Source organism: Macrobrachium nipponense, chromosome 30 (genome assembly GCF_015104395.2).
Source record: "Macrobrachium nipponense isolate FS-2020 chromosome 30, ASM1510439v2, whole genome shotgun sequence".
Classification (NCBI taxonomy): domain Eukaryota; kingdom Metazoa; phylum Arthropoda; class Malacostraca; order Decapoda; family Palaemonidae; genus Macrobrachium; species Macrobrachium nipponense.
The window spans coordinates 18044494-18061995 of NC_087218.1; the positions used below are offsets into that span (position 1 = coordinate 18044494).

The 17502-nt window shown below is 36.4% G+C and overlaps 1 protein-coding gene across 7 annotated transcripts in view; it reads left to right on the top strand.

Moving 5' to 3' along the window:
- LOC135202343 (cap-specific mRNA (nucleoside-2'-O-)-methyltransferase 2-like) overlaps nucleotides 1–17502 on the top strand; it is a 273293-nt gene that overhangs the window by 234409 nt on the left and 21382 nt on the right. For 4 of the 7 annotated variants that reach the window (XM_064231705.1, XM_064231700.1, XM_064231702.1 and 1 more), the window contains exons 2-4: nucleotides 4399–4522; nucleotides 4930–5456; nucleotides 10896–11079. In XM_064231705.1, coding sequence (XP_064087775.1) covers nucleotides 5191–5456; nucleotides 10896–11079 — 450 coding nt within the window. In that variant the 5' untranslated portion in view covers nucleotides 4399–4522; nucleotides 4930–5190. The remainder of the gene's footprint in view (nucleotides 1–4398; nucleotides 4523–4929; nucleotides 5457–10895; nucleotides 11080–17502) is intronic. The other 3 variants (XM_064231704.1, XM_064231701.1, XM_064231706.1) reach the window with 1 other exon arrangement.

Sequence of the window (17502 nt, forward strand, 5' to 3'; positions counted from 1 at the left end):
AAATTTTGAAGTAACAAAATAAAGTTAAACTAAATAATGAGTAAAGTAAGCAATTAAGGGAATAAAGCTTTGCACCTCATAAACAGTGTACGAGTGTGCTGTCCGTAACTGTGTTTGAAGAGTGATTGCTTAGGAACCAGGAACTGCAACGTAGTTTAAGTGCAATTTGGAGTGAATTAAGACCAAAATGTGTATAATAACAATCAAATAAGCACTATGGAGTTTCAGTTGTGATGGCAGTAAGGACAAAACCATCGATTACAAGGTAAAAATGAATTTCAGTTCAAACCATGACCCCGGGAATACAAAGTTTCGTACTTTAAATAATATAGGCAACAAAATATTGTTTTATTGTGCTGATTACAACTGCCATCTTGAGTAAGATCAATAAACGTTACATATATACGCTAACATTGTTCAAATGAGTGCTGGGAAGGCTGGGAAAGATGGTGGCTTGTCTGTGGTTATGAACGGCAAGTCACGCGGTTGCCGCCATATTGGATTTCAAAACTGCCTTGAAAACATATTTTACGAAGACCTCGCGTGCTTATTTTAGTTCATATGGGGCTTTCATATATCACATTATGTTGACGAAACTTCAATCTTTTGAATGGTATTGCTTAGGAAGTTTGAATTAGCATTCGTTGGTTTCATACCAATTAACATATTGAGTCGAAAATAAGGCTCGAGCCTGCAATAATGATGGATCGACTGCGGTGTTTCCCCCTATACTTACCTACTAGCCTAGGCCTTAAGGTATGATTTTATACTACCCAATTTCCCCCTCTTCCTTATATGCTAGACATAGTTTTAATATGCTAATCAACAATTGGTAAAAGTGCATACCTACATAGTAGTACTACTATTGTGGCCTGATTCTCTTACATAAATTCTTTGTCCTTACATTCATTCACAAGGAGCTGATACCAAATACAGTAAATGTTGAAAAGGTGCCAACATCGCCAAAACTGATATACAGAGTAGACTGTTTCTCGCGTGTACTATTCCATGAGTCTGTCCCCAACAAAAAAATCCTCAGTTTGTCTTGAAAATACCGCAAAAACTATTTATTCCCAGTTTGGATTTACAATACTATTCGACAAGTTATAAACTAAGCCCCTAATTCGACACTGTTTCAAGCCCCAGGCTAAAGCAAGTAGTTTAGGCTCGGGTAGCTTCTTTTTAGGTACCCACAGCTATTTATATCGGGCTACGAAATACTTTGCTTCATGTAATGCGGCTATATTATAGGTGATGTTATCTATAACAAGTTAAAAAGGATACTCTCTTTGGTACCTTCTTTTGTTTATTTATCTCGTGGTCACTGTCAAAGGCTGAAATTTAAATTATTCAATGTTAGATTTGTGTCAGTAAATCTGTCTTTCAGCTGGAGTCTAAGTACGAGATACGGAATTTTTTCATAAACTAACACGTTCTGTGTCATTTTGAAACTTCTCAACAATCATGACTCAGTGGCTTCACTGTGGATTCGAAAACTCGAACATTGTTGCTATGAAGGGCTGGGAGTTCTATTGTCTCACCTTATAAGTTGTAGTTTGCTGTATTAGCTGTGGAGGGAGGGGGGGTTGGTATTTACTCTAGTTGTGATTTGATCAGTAATTACATCAGCAACAACATTAACTAGTAGGTTTACTGGTTACAGTTTTTTGTAATTAGTTAAGAGGGGCGTATCTTGTCTTGAACTTCATATACTATAGTCTTTATTTTGGGCTTACTTGTTATATTTTGTCAAGGTAGCCATAAATGTGTAAATAAGTAAAACTTATCGGACAGATTACAAAATATTAACTTTTTTGAAAAGGAGAAAGTAAAGCCAGTCCCCAATTATTGGTGGGGTGCTGATAAGCTAAAACATCATTTTCTAAACGACAACTATGTCTAGGCGTTGAGACTTTGATTAATGGCCACCTCTGCATATGGCGCCATAGCTCTTAATATCATCTTCTTATGGCGCCAATAACCAAAACTGCCCGTTATGGTGCCATAAATTGCTGATTTTATGGCGTTAGACAATCGCCGTTAACTAAGTCCGCTGATAACCGGGGTCTGCCTGTAACTTCAAGGCTACCTCAGAGGCATACTCGACAGTTGTGCATGAATAATGGGCTTGGCATTAGCAGTACACAAAACAGCTAACTATTTTATAAACTTCGTAACCAAAAATAGGGTTTTAAGACACTGTGGAGAGGAATAATTCACAATTGGATGTGATAAGGAGCAATAATTAAACCTGGTATCACTATAAACTAAGTAAATATTATTTAAAACACAAACTGACCCTTGTTGGTGCTACAGCATTACTTTTCCAAAGTTTCTGTCTTGAAGTGTAATGCAGTAATTATTAAATACTGACAAGTTATAACTACGCCTATTGACACTGTTAAGCCAGGCTAAGCAAAGAGCCAAGTTAGTTTAGGCTCGGGTAGTTCTTTTTTAGTACCTAAAGCTATTTATAGTCTAGAGGCTAGAAATACTTGCTTCATGTAATGGGTATATTATGTTATATACCAATTAACAGTTAAAAGATACTCGTCTTTGTACCTTCTTTTGTTGCTTTATTCTCGTGGTCACTGTCAAAGGCTGAAATTAAAATTATTCATGTTAGTTTGTGTAGGTAAATCTGTTTTCAGTGGAGTTACAGTAAGAGATAGGAATTTTTCATAAACTAACGTTTGTCAATTTTCAGACTCTCAATATAAGTTTTAAACTGATATTGAAAGTCTGTACTATTGGGGAAAATGGTAAATTATAAGAGCAGGGCAACACAATCAAAAATTTTTTAACACCTCTAGAAACTCTAGGGGAGGCGAGTTAAAGGTGAACAGACATCTTTGAGGTATGAAATACACATCACACATGACTAATACATTTTCATGTCTAAGATGTGGTGATGTGTGATTTTTTGCAGTAGTTGATAGAGAGGTTAAAAGTAGACTAAATTAATAACTTTTTACTCATACTATGTAGGCTATATCCTAATACATACTGTACTAAACTGTAGTTAATTGAAGATTTGTTGACATTTTACAAAATGTTAATGTATGTGGGTGTTTAGGTCGTGTGACAAACAATTGTTTGGTAGTCTTAAGAACATGAAAGTTGCTCTAACTTTTTCTAACAAGAAAAATTTAGTTCATATTTACATATTTCAGAAATTTTGTATACTCCTTCAAGACTTAAGGATGCTGTTGTTAATGGAATTTAATACCTTGAGCATTTGTTAAATACATTATAGCCTAATTAAGAAATCTGCACCAAAAGAACTGCAGTAAATATGTAAAACATACGATGTGTAATAAAGTACCTCCAAAAATAAATGAATAAACTTAACAGCTTTTTGACATTTTTATAGTAAATTCAAAGAGGGGAGAAAAGCGTCATTTGACAGTTAAGTGGGCGTTTCAATTATGGTGCCTACCAAGTATGTATATTCTATATGAAACTTTGTGTAGGAGGAGCAGTGTAAATAGAGGTGGTTTGGACCTTGACTTAGTTGCTAGCTTTTAAACCCATTCTTCAATTGCCTGTTACAGTATTGGTTTTTTAAAATAGTGAATTTAAGTTAGTTAAATCATATCTGAGAATTTTGTGCCAGCATTTCATGTTGCTTATTGTTATAATTCTAACATTCATTCACATCTTACCCCGTTGCTGATTAACCACTGGTTCCATGCAACGTAAAAATGCCATAAAAACAAACAAACAAACCTTCACAGCTTACTCATTGTTTTCTTAAACCTTACCATTATGGTTGAGAAGGTAGCATATGAATAGCTATGCTATGCAACTGTGTGTGCAGTATGTTTTTAAAAGGTCAGATGGGTGTTTTCTCATAACTGCAACTTATTTATGATTAAAGGTAGAAAGCGTAAGTTTTATGTTGGTTTGATATTTTATGGAGTAGGATTTTGGTGATCCCTAGGGGCATAAAAAACATTACTGCATTCATTAATAGCATGTCACATGTATTATGGTATGGTGTTAACGTAAGACTTCAGCTTGTCTCCTTTTGTCCGTCATTAATACATATAGTACAGTAGATTAAAAAGGTCTGGTGTTGCCATATGGATTGTACCTAATTATGTATGAGGGGCTCAGAAGTGGAATCCTCACTTCGGTGTGGGTCAAATGGATTTATTTTTGTATTTGCAGTAATACTTATGTAATGTGGTAGCATAATGGGCTGCATAGTGTTAGGAAAATCATAAGTGCAACATACTAAAATTAAACTGTTAATCATGATTAGATCTCATTAGAAATTACCTCTTTATTATTACAGTAGCCTTGAGCATAATTTTGCCATCCAGTTGATAGCCATGCTCATTTTTACACATACTAGGTCACTGATTTTATAAATAAATTTTTTTCTTGCATTAGTAGGCTGTCAACCAAGGCAAAAGGAGGTCCATGGAGTATGGCAGCACCTCAGCAGCTTGTTGATGTTAAAGTCAAGGTGGAGTCTAAGCCATCTGGAAAGCCCTTGTGCTTGTTGGACTTGAAGGTAAGGTGCTTCCAATTTCAGTGTAATTGAACCATTGTGGGTTGGTAGTTTTTGTAATTTTAATAGGTTTAAGTAAATTCATCTTGATACCATAAAAGGAAAAGATTTTAAAATGTTGATGATGGTGATTACAATTTCTTATGTGTATTGTTAAAGAAACTTGGTAGTTCACTTTGGCATGAAGCATTATTGGTGTTAGCTTGTAATTTTTTATATTTTCATTTGTGTTGTTTCATCAGGTTTTAGTTTTCCATCTTAGTGAAGTTGCTCACTGTGAAATTTTATTTTGAGGATATTTCTAAGTAAAAATTTGAATGTTTCTAAAATAATTTTCATTAAAAGTACTATATAGTATTGTGTAAAAATTTGCATGTGACATAAGAACAACCCATGAATTTCTCTTACAGGTTGCGAAGGATCTTTCTTCGGAAACTGAGAAGATCCGTATGGAAATGAGCCCAGAAACTTTGTTAGCTGCTGTGGAATCTTTAAATAAAGTGAGAGCTCAGTTAGATTCTATTGCCAAGAAAACAAGTGCGTAGTGTAGTGGGTTTTGAGTTATAATTTTTTTTATGTACTGGAAAAATATATAAAATTCTTTAAAGTACCACTATCACAAATTACAAGTACTACTGTACCATAAGTTTTATGAAGATTTTGAGGTGAAAATGACAGACATTCAAGGAGAGCAGTGTCAGCTGGGAAGCAATGAATCCAACAATGCTGAGATGTCTGAAAAGGAAAATCACAGCCAGCCAACCCCTCTTGTTGATGCAGGACCAAGTAATTTTCCCATTGATGAATTTGTCAGTGAAGATGTACCATTCTATGGAAAGCATGCAAACAATAGGCATGCAAGAGGGGGATTGCAAAATAAGAGGCAGCAACGTAATGCTACAAACTTTGGAAAACGGAAGAGAATTGACAACGCGAGGTAAGTTTTTTTTTAAATGAAATTGTATGATGGAGCTTGTTACCTAAAAAATTGAGTAATCAGTATAATTAAATTTATTAATTACTTTTGTTGATATGGTGAATTATTTTTCACTACTGTATATTTTTTTGTTGTCCTTAAATATGAAATTTCGTAAATTGGTTAAGTTCTATCTAGAGGTTTTGGTAATGAAGATGTGTACTCAAAAGTGGGCATTATATGTTAATGGAAATTTTACTTTCATGAAAATCCACCCGGTAATTTGTGATACATTGTATGTATTACGATCTCGACTCTCGAGATCGAGAGGTTCTTAAAAATAATAAACAATTGGGCTGTAATGACTGACGACAGGTGACAAACAAAGGAGGGAGGAGCATAACAAAGCCAAAAAGTTACCTTAAAATTTATTTACAAGAGTTAAATACATAATGTACAGTGAGTCAAGGTTCTGGGTGGCAAAAACACAAAAAAATTACAAACTAACAATAATAATTAATATTTAAAACCAGTCTAAGAATCAATAAAATCCACCGTTCAATAACAAAGCCAAAATAATGACAAAATAGGCTGTATAAGGGCAATAACAATCTGTAAATATAATTAATAGAAATAGGCAGCATAATAAATAATTAAAATTAACACTGAAGCGGCATAATGATAGTCAGAGCAAAACGGGAACATTTCTTTAAACGATGAGGACACCAGTCCAATGCCGGACGATCAAGACAGAGCCGATACGGCAACCACCTCGTCCTTGGAAACAATATGGACATCCTCCTCGACCACTGGACGAAAACAAGTCACTGCTGCTGCCCAGTGAGGTCGCTCTCGACACGTCGTCCTCTCGACGACGAAAAAACGCCAGTGCTGCTGCCCCAGTTGAGGGTCGCCACTTGACAAGTCGTCCCTCTTGACGACTAAAAACACGCCTTGCTGCTGCCCAGTGAGGTCTTACTCGACACGTCGTCCTTTCGACGACGAAAACACGCCAATGCTGGCCAAAGGCTGTTGACCTCCAACTCGAAGTCATACTCCATACGACGACTTCAACCAAATAACCAGGTATCCAGTACCTGGCGCTGCCTCATGCTGGTCCACAGGTAATCATACCTGACTGTCTCTGACTGACTGGTCGTTCTGCCCTCCAGAACCTGACTGACGAAGTTTGACGCCATCCAACAGACTTCAACTCGCCAGCAATTAAAAAAAAAAGGCAACAATCCACCAAGGGAACAATCGGCAAACGATTGTTCCTAACAGTATGCTAAAACTGTTCATGCAAGATTAAATTTGTGTAACTGTCACTTGCTTATATAAAAGTGTGTAGAGGCATGATGGATACCAAATTTGTCTATGGCACAAACAGTTAAAAGTAATAAGCCCTACTGCTCGATCTAGATCCAGTGTAAATCGTGGAAATTTTTCTTATGATTTGCTTCCCCTCAATGCATCCATATAGTATTTGAGTTTGTTACCATAGGTCTTGACATGCTTTGGAAAAAGACCAGAGTTCTCTAAATAGTACTGTACTCATAATGATTCTTCAAATGAATACCAGGCTTGTATAAAGCGACCCCAATATTTTCCTCCTGAAGAAGAGCGACCCCAATATTTTCCACCTGAAGATACACGACCCCTGCTTGTTGTTGTCTCCAATCTTCAGGTGACCCACTTTAGCTCATAATATTATAGAAAAGGAGAAAAAAAGATATATATTCATTAAAAACTACTTTATTAAACATTTGTTAAAAACACAAATTTAGACAAACAATCAATAGTTAATTAAAAGCGTATTGTCTTGCAATTTCAATACAAAAATAATCAAACATACTGTAACCCCTGTGGCTAGCACACGCAGTGCAACATTACCTCTTGCCAGAACATACCGAGCTTGCCAAGAATCTTTAAATATGCGGATAAGGCGCGAAGCGCCTTTCCACCATGGCGCGCCTTTCCACCATGGCCTTACTATAAACCCTGTTAATTCCTCACCTTTAAGAAAAGCGACCTCAATATTTTCCACCTGAAGAAAAGCGACCCCATCGTGTGTGGGGGTCGCTTTTCTTCAGGTGATCAGATTATTGTGAGGAAAAGGATATCCTTATTGTTTTTTGGTTTATTCATTCTTTGCACTGGGTGAAGTTTGGACAACCTTGATTGTAAAAGTACCATCTGACCTACAACCTGCCCAACATACGGCAGCTCATGCTTACAATCGTACTTCTGGCAGCAGGGCTGGACAGGCTGATCCCAAAGAGTATGTGCTGTATAACGGTGGCCACTGAGTTACTGAGCAATGTGCCATCTTGGGAGAGCTCTCTCATCATGCGGGCAGCATCATTTTGAGTTACCCTGCCCTATCAGCAGTATCATAACAGTATTAACTGTACTGCATACTAAATTGCAAACCAATTTACATTAAAATCTTCTAACATGCATGCAGGAACCTATCCTTGTTGTAATTCAATGCCTACCTGCACATATACTAGACTACATATACATTACATAAATGTTTGAAATACATGATGTACATTATTGTAAAGACATTGAAATTATGATTGTATGCATTACATTGCAGTACTATGTAGGTACTTAATATAGCAAAGGTTTGATATTATGCCTTAGCCAGTATGTCAGCCACTTTCTAAGGTTCAACTTACATTCATTTGAATGCAAGTTTAGGTTATTTTTGTGCCATCAGGAATGGAACCCCTGCCAGTAACTTGGGACTGCCTGTATTTTGATATAAGGAATAACAAATGGAAACTTGGATGGAGATCTGTATTTTTTCCAAGTAGTATGTGACATCTGTGGCGAAATGCCCTGAAAAACCCATGACCATAAGAGGCTCAGTTAATGGAACTATTTGGGAATGAATGTATTTTGCAGGAGGTTCTTGCATAGCCTGCAGATTCCTAACTGTGATGAGTCTGTAAATCAACGCAGAAAACTATTCTGCTTTCAGCCTTAGGTTTGAGATCTTGAGTAAGATTGGGTAACATTATTTTATCCAAGAAGAGAAGGATCTTAAATGTAAATACTCTTTTCTAGCTTAGGCCCAATGTAAGAGAAGTAAAGCAGTAGAACATACCCAGATTGAAGGTTTATTGTAAAAATCATTGAGAAATGTTAGCACACAATTCTTATACCAAAAGTAAGTTACCTTGTATTCCTGTGAAGATCTGAACATCATTTTTTTGTACGCTGAACAAATCTGGGTCATAACATTCGGATGAATCTACTTGCGCCAGCTGGAAACCTGTAAAAAACAATATACATAATTATATATGCAAGGAATTGGTAGCTTCTGGTATCTTTCCCAAACAAGGTTGACTCCACCGACCCAAGCTTGATCTCATGATGCCTCAGTTTTTCTTCTGCCTTTGAGTGAGAAAGTTTGGTTCTTTCAATCCTCCCAAAAGCCGGTCTTTTTTTTTTTTTCTTTTTTCTTCTTCTTCTTCTTCTTCTTCTTATTCTTCTTCTTCTTCTTATTCTTCTTCTTCTTCTTCTTCTTCTTCTTCTGTGTTAGTGTACAGGTTTGTGTTTGTGAGTGTTGTGGGCAGCCTGTAATCCCAAAACCCTTCTACAAGCTCCAGTTCTGGCTCGCACAGGACTCTGAGAATATGTCCTGGTGTAGAAGGTTATCAGTGTTCAAGTTTCCTGTCTGCCAAGAGTACTGATCCTCGTTCAACTATGTATGTAATGAAATTAATCTTTGTTCAGAATTTATTTCTTGGTCTTCTGAGCAATGGAAGAGGTTTGCCAAGAAGGGGCAGCATAAGAGGAAGTCAAAGGCACCATCTTTGGATGGTAACCTTTCTACTTCATTGACAGGGCAAATTCCTCTTGATCCGGCCTCTTTTGTTGGCTAGATCTCTTCAGTTGTTCCATCTTCAATTGATGGTTGTTCCTCTTCCTTTTCTCCCATTGATTCGTCTTTGGAAGTTATGGGAATGGGATTGGGAGGTTGCAGGTCGTATGTCACCCTGTCTCACTCTTCAGGGAGTGGGTGCTGAGGTGCATTGCCATCTTATCCTTTGTTCCAGTATCGGAAGCACAGATGATGTCGAGTGTTCGGGCATTATTAGGCCTCTCAGGTGTAGCAACCCTAGATGGCTTTTTGTCTTCATGTCATCCAGCATCCCAGTTCCGACCCAGATAGCTGCTCTAACCACCCCAGGTCTCCACTATATGGAATCACATTTTGCGACATCTGCTAGCAGGACACCTATACTAGTACCAACTCCTCATATTGGGTCACATTTTGTCCTGCTTACAAGGTTACCAGCAACCTCCTCACTTGATTTGTCTGCACTCGTGACGTCACAACAGGGACTCTGTGATGTCGTCATATGCTCCATCTGCTTCAGTGATGTCACGACCAGGGCCCCAAACGACTTCGTCAGTTATTCTAACTGTGGACTCTTATTAAAGCGGTGATGGAGAGACTTTACTCTGTCATTGAAGAGAAGTGTATCAAGAAATGTGGCTCTTCTTCTTCATCGCCATTGTTGTCATCTGCTTGTGTTGTGCGATTGTCCTTCAAGCGTTGGAGGATTAGGGACTTTGTTTTTGATCCTCGTGCTAAGAAAAAGGGACATTTCTTCTTCGAGCCAGGACAGTCTCATCTTGACATTGGACTATGGCTGTTGCTCGAATATGGACGTTCGTCATTTTATGGCTTCAACAGGGAAGGGTAATTGTGCCTCCTCCACTGTAGTCTCCTAAACCTAATTGGTGCATGGCTGGTGCTTTTCTCACAGACATCCAATGCCGTAGGAAGTCTGATATAGGGAAGGATCAGGGCTCTTAACACCAGTTTTTGGTAGATGATTCCTCTCATCCATCAGCCACTAACCTGGATTGGCTTCTCTTAAATAGAAGCTTAATGAAGTGTCACTCTCCCCAGTTCTTCTTGCAAAGGTTTGGAGGAAGGGCAACAAGTCTCTAGTACCAGATCCTACGGCTAACATCTGTTCAGGTGGAGTTACTGTCGGCATTAGGGACTGTGATCAGTCATAATGCTCTTGCTCCAGGTCCATCCTATCTAACAGTTTCAAAGTGCAACTGCAACTTTTTCCTTCTGTTACACCTTCAAACCTTTTTGCTGCCAATTTACCTTTCAGTGCTGAATGACCTCATAGGTCCCAGTGCTTGGCTTTTGGCCTGATTTCTCTATTCTGTTCTATCAAAGTGTATTGGTTTTTATAACCTGGTTTCATTAAACTTTTCTCTATACTTGTACAGGAGGTCATTTAGTTAAGAAGTCTGTAAGCTGATACTTTGATATCTAAGGAACTTATATCTTGTGCAAAAAAATACTTGTGCAATAGTGTATTGTGTAATACTGCTTTATTTAATTTTCTTTTTTTTAGTAAGTTATAGAATGTACTGTATGTACTAATGTGTGTAACCTGTTGATTTTTCCAAAATTAGTGGCCACATGAAGTTTGAAGAAAGAGATTACAGTCTTCTCGAGTATACAGACTATGTGCAAGCCCAATTAGATGTAGAATCTCACTTCAACAAAAAGTTCTCCTTCGAAAAGCCACCAGGTGACGGTTGTGGTGCTTGGGTACTGCCAGCTGCTGAGTCCATGTGGACCCAAAGGATTTGGCTGGTAAGTTGAAAAGTTTTAAAGCTGACTTTAGCCAAGTCCACCTAGGTAATTATAGACAATATTCATTGTGAGTGAAATTTTTTTATTAGCTAAGTAACCTGACTGCAGTGGTAGCATTTTGTGATGTAGGTTAAAAGAAATAAGGAGCCTTTAAAAGATATAAGGAGTTTTAAGAATTTAATATACTCTGAAATTGTGTTGTTAGTTTAACATTGCCAAATCCTTCTTAACTGTTCATGCATTGTTTATTAACTTAACCTTTGCAGTTAAATGATGGATGAGTATTGCATCTGTATTTGGCTAGACATGCTTTCTGTGTAGATTTTATTTTAAGAGACTTATGCAGTGAATGATTAAGACAGTTTTGTTGATGTATAATGGGGATCCTGATATAAATGGATTTACATTGAACTGAATATTTTTTTGGTGGTTATGATAATGGATACTGATATGAAGCAGTTTTTTTTTTACTGGCATATTAAAGAACTTTTATATCTGTGGCCCAAATATTTTTCGTAACAGAAATTGAAAAATGTTTTTCCAGAGAGCCTTGGCTTATTTTGGTACTTTTTAAAATTTTATGAGCACATTTGAAAGTTGAAAGTTATCTTGAGGTGCAATTGTATTTTTTTTTTTATTTATGTAGCATACTTAGTGGGTAACTTGTTCAGTTTTTTGTATTTTTTTCCCTTATAGCAAGCTCACCAAATTGTTTTGGAAGACAAAAATACAGGCAGCCCCCGGTTACCATTGGTATCGGTTACCAGCATTTCTGTTTTCCAGCATTTGTTCAATATATTCATAACTGGGTTTTACCCTCTTTGGGTTAGGCTAAGTGCCAAGACAGCCTCATAAAATACAAATGTAATGAATATGCATCTTTTCCTTGGCTCTTTTAAAAAGTTATCCTTTACTTCACTGCATCCAGTAATACTGTATGTTGTCTTGCATTATTACTATATTATAAAATCAAAGAAACCGATCATGTTTTGGTTTGGAAATCTGCTGAGAGCGGAGGTAAGATTATTTTGTCGTATTTAACTATATTCAGAGGAATTTTCTTGCTTTTGTTTAGTTTTAAATTGATTTATAGAAACAATTTATATGTTGCGTTTTTAAGTTTAATTATTACTTAAATGTGTCTCGTTGTGAACTACACTTGGTTATTTTTGTCCATTAATAGATGGCGCCGTTGTCTGGTTATCGGTAGGTGGGCCTAAGCGCTGAGAGATCCTCATGAAATACAAACATAGTGAATTCCCATCTTTTCCTTTGGTCTTTTAAAGTTATGCTTTGCTTCACTTTATCCAAGAATACTGTATGTACGTAATCTCGTATTACTATAGTATTATAAACTACAAACAAAGTGATCAATGTTTTGGTCTGGCAAAATCAGCTGATAAGCTGAGGTAAGATTATTTTGCCTTACTTAACTCTGTTCAGAGCAATTTTCTTGCTTTTGTTTTGCACAAATTAATCTCTAGAAACTACTTATGAAGGACAAGGTTATTTTTTCGCTATATGAAGTGTTTTTAACTTTAAATATGACTAAGTCTTGTTGTGAACTAGATTGTTATGTTTTTCGTTAATAGATGGTGTCGGGGGAGTGTTTTTTGTGTAAAGAAATTAAGATCCCTTTTGCTATTTTCATCCTATTTCTAAATAATACAAATTTATGCATTTATCTTTGATCAGCTTAAAATCAATAGTAAAATGTGTTCTTTCATGGCCAGTATTTTTTATTAAAATAATTTTTTCTCCTGTTATTTGTGGTAGTTTCATTCATGTAGTTGATGCACAACAATTTATAGTCAGCAGTATTTTTTTTTCTTACCCAGGTTCAGCTACAAATGCAGCTTAAATTTAGCTGTACCATATTTCCTTGCCAATATTTTCTCCATAGCAAGTAATGGTATAATGCAAAAATATTTTAAGTCCTGTTCTACTTAATGTCATTTGTAACGTAACTACGGTATTTTTTCACTTTTGTACGATGGCTGAAATGCAAGCAAAACTTTCCAGATTCGGTTTAGTAGTTGTAGCAAAACAAGTGTTATCATTCAATTGTTTATGGCTGTAGATTTTAAGCAAGGTTTATAGCATTACATGCTAACAATACTTGATCATTCTCATTTGCTTTTTTAACTTTAATATTTAACTACAAAATATATGATAAAGAGATGGTGGAAATGTTAGCAGTCTGTAAAAGCTAGCTAGCTAATATTTGCCAGCAAGTTTATCGAATCTGACATTAAAAATTTGTAGAACTACCATGCAGGCTATAGTATGTGATTAGGCAAATGAAATTCTACATTTTCATCATTGAAGAATTACATAATATTAGGGCAAAATATCTGGCCGTGACACCGTCTAAGGCATCGGTAACAAGTGTAGGGCAACGTAAGGTGGATTGTGGCGACTGTAGACTTTTGAATTTTGGTTGGTGACTATTTTTGATTAGCGTCAGGCCCCCAGGAACAGAACCACTGTCGGTAACCGGTGGCTGCCTATATCCTTCTTGTGTAGTTTTTTTAGTATACAGCTGGCCCGCGGTTAACGGCACAATCGCTTAGCGGCGAATCGGTTTTACGGCTGTCATAAAAAACATTCATTAAAAAAATACAGCATTTTAAGGTATTTTTATTGCACAATTTTCGGTCAACAGTTCCGCTAGCGCCGTTATGTCTAACGAGTTCGTACATTTGTAGAAATGCCATTCAGACCATAAAGGTTATGCAAATGATGATAATAAATTTTATGGAGAGTTTTTACATAGGTATTAGGGTAAAATATATGCCTCTGACACTGTTCTACGCCGAAAATATCTAGTTACATAAGTGCAAATTTAGCTATGGATGTGTGTATTTTTAAATGTTCATGCTTATATGTTTAAAATGCGTGTGAAAATTTATTACGTAAAGGGTATTTTTATTTCTGCACAGAAATGATACAAAGGCAGCTTTTGAAACTGCCCTTCACGTTATCAAAGAGGATGTTTTTCGTGTTCTTTCTTGTGAGCCGCCGCCTGCCGCTCTTCCGAAAATGTCAAGTTAAGAGTGCAAATTTAGCGATCGATGTGTCTTTTATAAATGTTCATGCTTTTATGTTTAAAATGTGTATGAAAATGTATTACGTATGGGGTATTTTTATTTCTGAGCAGAAATGTGCTTTTGAAACTGCCCTTCGCGTTCTCAAAATACAATGTTTTTTCATGTTCGTTCTTGTAAGCCGCCTACTGCCGCCCTTCCGAAAATAGTTTAAAAGCTTGCAGATTTAGCAATTGATGTGTATTTTATAAATGTTCATGCTCTAAGTTTGGAATGTGTATGAAAATATATTATGTATAGGGTATTTTTATTTTTGTACATAAATATGATACAAATTAAGGCAGCTTTTGTAACTACTCTCCACGTTGTCAGAGGATGTTTTTTCCTGTTCATTCTTGTGCACCACTGTTCCGAAAAATGCACGGTGTTATTTTATTAATTCTGCATCTTTTCCATAAATCATTTGAAAAGTCATACATTACTTCACTGTATCCAATAATATTTTATTTATTCTCATATTATTGTATTATAAAATACTACGGTAAATCTAAGCCAGTATGCTGTGGAGCAGCCAATGTTTTGGTTTGAAGTCCGCTGATGGCGAATAAGAGTTCGTTTCGCCATATTTAACGCAATTCTGAGCAAATTTTCTTGCTTCTAGTTAGCATAAATGAATATCTAAATACTTGACTTATATGAGACAAGGTTATTTTTCTTTATACAACGTGTTTTTAGGTGGAAATATGACTTGAATGTGTCTCGTTGTGATTGTGAACTTAATTTTTTTTTTTCGTTAACAGATTACGTTGGCGGCATGTTTGAGTAAAAAATCATGTGATTCCGTTCGCAATTTTCAATTATATCATCGTAATGCAAACTTTACATTATTTATCTTATATTGGCGTGAAACCAACCGTAAAATGTGTTCTTTCAAGCACAGTAGTTTTAATTAAAATGATTTTATCTCTATTTTATCTGCGGTTGTTTTTGATGGCATACGTTTACTGGAGTTTTATCCTTGCTGCCGATGCACGATAGTGGTCATTAGCAGCTGGAACAGTTTTCTCAGCTTCAGTTATAACTAGGTTTAAATTTAACTATTTTCCGATTGATCTTTGATCTATAGCGAATAAAGTTATTACATTAAGATATCTCAGTTTATTATACATAGTCATTTATAACAACTACAGTAATAGTGTACTATAGTATGATGATTGAAATACAAGCCAAAATGATGTTATCCAATTCGGTTTTACTTGGGGAAAAAAGTTTTTTCTCATTCTGTTGTTCATGGCTGTACATGTTTACGCAACGAGTATAACGTTCAAACCATACGTTCAACATTCTCTTTTGCTGTTTTTGAACTTAAGTATCTAGAAGATGGGATAAAGTTAGGTTATTGAAATTTGGTCTCTCAAAAAATTGGATTATCGTAAGATGAATTATCGTAACTTGAACACTACAGCTACCTGTATACTCTATAAAACCTTATATCTTTACATACTCTAGATACCCAAATGATTAAAGCTAGGCTTTTTTCACTTTACAGTATTTATAATACTAAAATGTACTGTACAGTACTACTGTACAATAAATTCTATAGGACTATACTGCATAAATATAATTTTACTTATTGCGCCATTGCGGTATTACAGCGCCATTTGACTGGTCTAGAATTTCGAAATAAGGTGTGCGGCAGACGTAGGCTTTAAAATCGCTTGGCGTCGAAAATCACTTGGCGTCGGCAGCCAGGAACGGAACCCCTGCCGCTAACCGAGGGCCGCCTGTACTATATTAGCTGGTGTATAAGACTACCTCAATTTGAAGTACAGTGGAACCTCGGTTTTTGTACATAATCTGTTCCTGAATTTCCCATGAAGTCTGAAACGTATGAAATCCAGAACTGTAATTCCCATAAGGAATAATGTAAATATGATTAATGGGTTTCAGACACCTAAACATTTTGACAAAAATACATATAGGGAGTAAACAGAGTTTTACATACAGAAAGCATTGGGAAATAAATGTAAATGACTAATAATGAAATTAATACAGGGACATTTAACATCACTCTTACCTTAATGGAAGACACTCGTTAGTGTATGGGAGATGGAGTGGAGGGGAGAGGAGGAAAAGTTATTCTTTGGGAGGGGATTCTCCCTCCTGAAGGGCTTCAGGCATCAAGGACCTATCTGCGGTTACTACTTTGTATTTTACTGGCACCCTCTGAGGTTACTACTTTTTTTACTGGCACTAGGACCAGCTTGAGTCACTGAACCCCTGTTGCACAACAAAATTGTCCAGAGTCCTTTATTTCTGGGGTTTCTTTAAATTTGCCCAAAGTTAAACACGGCTTTTGTCATTAAAGATGTTGGAGACATGGATTACATCTTTGTTAGGATAATTCTCCACAATTTTTTGCATCACTCCGCTTTGCAAATGTCCTTAATCACTGAAGCAGGTACATTATGTATGACCATTCATTTTCTGAATTTTTCAAAACAGCCTCTGCTGGCTTTAAATTCACTAACAGCGGTGCTTGTTGTGGGCATTTTCTCACTGAGATTGGCATGCAACACACACCAACAATTTCTATAGTGTTTTGTGCCCCCCCTTTTTATTTTTTTACAAAAGGGCTAACACTTGGAACTTTCTTTGGCCCCATGATGGCTTAATTAGCAGTTTCACTAATAAAAAAGCAAAAAAAAAAAAAAAAAAAAACTCAAAAGGAGAATGGGTCATGAGAGAACTCTGGATGCTTTGTTTGGACACACTGTATGGGGCCTAGTCACGCGGTGGGCCCTGGAGGGAGTGTATTAGAGTGTATGAAATCCGAGGATATGTACAAAACCCGAGACAAACTTTTGTCTGAAAAAAGTCTACGAAAATCGAATCGTATAAAACCAGAGGTTCCACTGCATATTCTTTCACACTACCATTTATAATGAAGCCTCTTGCTTTCCTGAATATTCAAATATTACTGTAAAAGGGAAGAAACTGAAACATTTTCCTGTCATTTATGCATATTAGGGGTTTCATCTCACAAAATAATGTACTTAGCTGTTTTTAAATGCAGTGACTAGCATAAGCTAACCTGTTGTCTCGTCGTCTTTGCTGTCTCAACTTTTTTATCTGGTAATGTAAATTTAAGCATGTTAATACATTGCATCATTACATAAGTGGTTTGGTGTACCTTACAATATCTTTATACAGATCTTAAAAACATGTCATAGGTACTTGAAGAGAGATGCAGATATGCAATTAACCCTCTTACGCCGAAGCCCTAAAAATCAAAACCTCTTCCGTATGCCGCGGCGGGTTTGGAGTGAGCGCGGAAGCGGAAAAAATAATTTTTTAAAAAAATCACAGCACGCTT